The sequence below is a fragment of the Myotis davidii genome, unplaced genomic scaffold, assembly GCF_000327345.1.
Source record: "Myotis davidii unplaced genomic scaffold, ASM32734v1 scaffold142, whole genome shotgun sequence".
NCBI classification, from domain to species: Eukaryota; Metazoa; Chordata; class Mammalia; order Chiroptera; family Vespertilionidae; genus Myotis; species Myotis davidii.
Window position 1 is genome coordinate 5,709,712 of NW_006294400.1, and position 4,106 is coordinate 5,713,817.

Consider the following 4,106-nt stretch of genomic DNA (forward strand, 5'->3'; position numbering starts at 1 on the left):
GTTGTTTTTGTGATTAATCACTATGCTTTAATTATGTTCAATTTGTAACAATGAAAATATATCCTGCATATCAGGTATTTACATTACGATTCATAACAGTAGCAACATTACAGTTATGAAGTAGCAACGGAAATAATTTTATGGTTGGGTCACAACATGAGGAACTGTATTTAAAGGGCCAGAAGGTTGGGAGGAGAGCGGAGCCTCTAGGGGCAGCCTGACAACAGTGAGGAGGGTGAGGAGCACACATCCCTTCTGAGGAGAGGCGGAAATTAGTTTCTCTCTGCTCACAGTGTGGACTCTCTCCCACACCAAGCGATCCGACTCTCCGGATGCTAGCTGGGTGTCCTCCAATTCAATTCATCGGAGTCAGCATCAGATCCCACAGGTAAGGGCTCAGTCCTGCGAGACTCTTCACTCAGAGGCCAACCCCCCAGGCTGGTTGTCACCTGTGCTTCTAATCGATCCTGCCTGCGAGTTTGGCAATTTAAACCTATAAAATCCACAGCTCACAGAACTCAGGGTGAGGAGTTTACTGCCTAGATCACCGGTGTATGAGAAAGGATATTATAGCTCAGGAACAGTCAGAGGAGATGCAGAGAGCGAAGTCTGGGGAGGAGCAGGGAGCTTGCAGGCCCTCTCCGCACAGGTTGGTTCCCCTGGTAACCAGCTCCCACCCTGAGGATATCCAGGAGGCCGCAGACACCTGCCATCTCATTAGCATACAAAGATATTCAGAGGGTTTTAGAAGATTTGTGCCAGGAAACAGAGGGAGAGACCAAATCCATACATGTCCTGTATCACACTCACTGCCTGTGGTTTTGCTTCAAGAGGCACGCAGGTTACAAGAAAGACCAAACCTTGCTCTTTGCTTGGGTCTCCAGTTCGCCCTAGATAATTCCAGTTCTCCAAGATGATAGCTCCCTTCCTGGGGCAGGTCCTCTATCCTCAATTCTTTTTTAAAAAATATATTTTTTATTGATTTCAGAGAGGAAGGGAGAGAGAGAGAGAGATAGAAACATCAATCATGAGAGAGAATCATTGATCGGCTGCCCCCTTCACGCCCCCTTCTGGGGATCGAGCCTGCAAACTGGGGTACTTGCCCTTGACTGGAATCGAACCCAAGACCCTTGAGTCCACAGGCCGATGCTCTATCCACTGAGCCAAACCGGCTCAGGCTGTCCTCAGTTCTTTTAGGCGGTTAGGGGGAAGGTTCAAGGTTCTTCTTGAGCCTCCTGGTCCCGGCTTGTGTTCAGGTAAAAAGACGCTGCTGAATGGCACATCTTGGAGCGCTTGTTCTGAACCCCTACAGAACAGACAGCACAGGCTCGACCACGGCTGGCTTCTTTTGCCCAGCATTATGTTTTTGAGATTCATTCATATTGTTCCCCGTGTCCGTAGTTCACTGCTTTTTATTGCTAAGTAATATTTCATTGCAAAGAAACACTACCATTAGTTTTCCCATTTTCCTGCTAACTGAGTCTTTGAATCTTTTCTACTTTGGGGGCTATTTTAAATTACACTAAAGCCTTACACGTGACTCTGGAGAGGAGTGGTAATTCTAGAAAGCAGTTTGGTCACTCTCTGACACCTGTCATCAGAGAGGAAAAATCACAATGTAAAACACCATAGGCAATTATACCTCAATAAAGCTGGAAACAATAACATAAAATGCTACAGAAAGATATAAAGAGAGGGCACGATTAAGTAAATTATAATCTAGGAAGTGACTGAAAGGTGATGTGAACTTTAAAATCACAACCACTAACTACAGTGAAACATGAAAAGATATTCAAAATATATAAAATTAGAGGCCCAGTGCATAAAATTCGTGCATGGGCAGGGTCCCTAGTGGCTGCTGGCTGCCAGCTGGGACCTTCCTCTGTTCCGCGCTGCCCTCTGGTGGTCAGCGCACATCATAGAGAGCAATCAAACTCCTGAGGGGACACTTAGCATATTAGGCTTTTATATATATCTAGATGGCACTAGCTGGTTTGGTTCATTGGATGGAGCATCAGCCTGCGAATTAAAGAGTCCCAGGTTCCATTCTGGTCAAGGGCACAAGGCAGGGTTGTGGGCTTGATCCCTAGTAGAGGGCGAGCAGGAGTCAGCCAATCATTGTCATCACTGAAGTTTCTATCTCTCTCTCCCACTCCCTTCTCAGCAATAAAATTATCATTTAAAAAAATAAAATGGATGAGCACCCAAAGTTGTAAGCATACCATAATAATGCTTTGTGAAAATATTACTTGTATGAATAAAGATTTGACCCCGTCATGTAGAAATGCAGAAGGGTGGTAGAGTTAGTAATTGCACAGGATTCCTGAGCACCCACTGTGTGCTGGGCACTGCTCCAGGATGGGGGCAGCTGGTGAAAGAGAGCAAGCTTCCCACTTGAATAGCAGAGGATGAAGACGACACAAAAGTGATTTCCTGTTTCAGATGTGGGAGATGGTTCACATAATACACTTACTGAAAACAGACATTCAACTTAATGCCACGTGTTTGTTTCTTTTTCGGAAAATATCCCTGCCTCCAGGCCTGGGTTGGGGCCTCTCTGGACTTTTGGTCTTTCACAGTTGTTACCACACTCAACTGGAACTGAATCCATGTTTGCCTTCCCCCACCTCCTCCCCCCCTCCCCCACCCCTCAGCCACCAGTACCTCGGACACTAGCGGCATCCTCCTCTTGCCATGGCGCTGCCCTGGGTCCTTGCAGTCTTGAGCCTTCTTCCCCTGCTGGACGCCCAGAGCCCGGCGTGTCCCAATTTCTCGGTGCCCATCACCAATGCCTCCCTGGACCAGGTGGGTGCCTGGGCCCTGGGCGCCATGGGAGCTGTCTCCCTCTCTGGACTCCCTTCCCCTGCGGGCTTGCGGTCAGCCTCTCCTGGGCGCTGGGGTGAGAACCAGGGCAGCCTCCAGCGGCTTCCTCTGTCTCCAAGCTCAGAGCCTCCTTGCAAAGTCCCTCAGCAGGGCAGATGACGGTGGGGGCCGCCGGAGAGGCGGGGGTTTGGGAGTGGGGGTGAGGGGGGCAGGTAAGTGAAGGCTGGTTTCTACAGTGAGCTCCTGCAGCCCCACTCCTCCGCTGGGCCTCTGTCTCCTGATTTGCAAAGTGGAAAGATCTGCCCGAGTCTCCTCCCAGGTGACTATCAAGGATTAGGCTCTCAGTCTCCATCACCTGCTCCTGGCTTCTCCTCAGATCTCTGGCAAGTGGTTTTATATCGGCTCGGCTTACCGCTTCCCCGAGTACAAGAAGGAAGCTAGCAAAATCCAAGCAGGCTTCTTTTACTTCACCCCCAACCACACGGAGGACACGATACTGCTCAGACAGTACATGACCATGTAAGACTCACACATGACCCAAGCATGCCAGCTCAGCCCAGCTTCTGGCTCCTCCTCCCAGCTGCCCAAACACCCTGAGCATGCCCTCCTGCACCAGGCCTCAGCCTTCTCATCCAGGAAATGGGGGCGGGGCTGACTCTAATTGCCACCTGACTCCCTCCAAGATTGTAACAATTCACTTCTCCTTGACTATCTTACTGTTTTCTCCCCTCTTCTCTCTGGCTTTAGAGGTGATCAGTGCATTTATAACTCCACCAACCTGAAGGTCCAACGGGAAAATGCGACCCTGTCCAAATACAGTGAGTCCTGAGAGGAAGGGTTGCTGTGTGAGATGGGGGAGATGGTGGGTGGGCCAGGCCAAAGGAGGGGACCTGGGGCTTTGGGCCCAGAGAGCCTGGGAGATGCCCTCTTCTTACATCTCCATGGGCCCGCTGCCTGCACACTGAAGCAATCAGTCATAGCTGCCAACCTCTCTGAGCTCTTACTCTGTGCCGGGTGCTGTTTGAAGTGCTTTCTATGAATGAACCCACTTTAATACTCACAAGCCACCCACGGAGGACATTGCCGTGATCAGCTCAGGAAATGGAGAGACAGGAGCCCCCTTGTCTCTCTCACTCATCCTGCAATTAGACCTGGACTCAACCCGAGGTTGGTTCCAGTCCTGCCTCCCCTCCACTCTTTTTGTTTTTTGTAAATCCTCACCTGAGGATATTTTCCCATTGATTTTTAGAGAGTGAACGGGAGGGGGAGGGACAGAGGGAAAG

At 49.8% G+C, this 4,106-nt stretch overlaps 1 protein-coding gene and 1 long non-coding RNA gene across 2 annotated transcripts in view; both read left to right on the forward strand.

Annotated features, from left to right (window-relative positions):
* The window catches only part of LOC107183890, a 5,845-nt gene that overhangs the window by 479 nt on the left and 1,260 nt on the right, over window positions 1-4,106 (forward strand). Inside the window, exon 2 of the long non-coding RNA XR_001514711.1 lies at window positions 183-185. This is a non-coding gene — a long non-coding RNA (uncharacterized LOC107183890). The remainder of the gene's footprint in view (window positions 1-182; window positions 186-4,106) is intronic.
* On the forward strand, window positions 2,680-4,067 carry LOC107183889 (alpha-1-acid glycoprotein 1-like). The gene is made up of 4 exons (XM_015567121.1): window positions 2,680-2,805; window positions 3,200-3,342; window positions 3,571-3,641; window positions 3,888-4,067. Exons 1-4 carry the CDS (start codon window positions 2,695-2,697, stop codon window positions 4,034-4,036), a joined length of 474 nt encoding a protein of 157 aa, XP_015422607.1. The 5' UTR covers window positions 2,680-2,694; the 3' UTR covers window positions 4,037-4,067.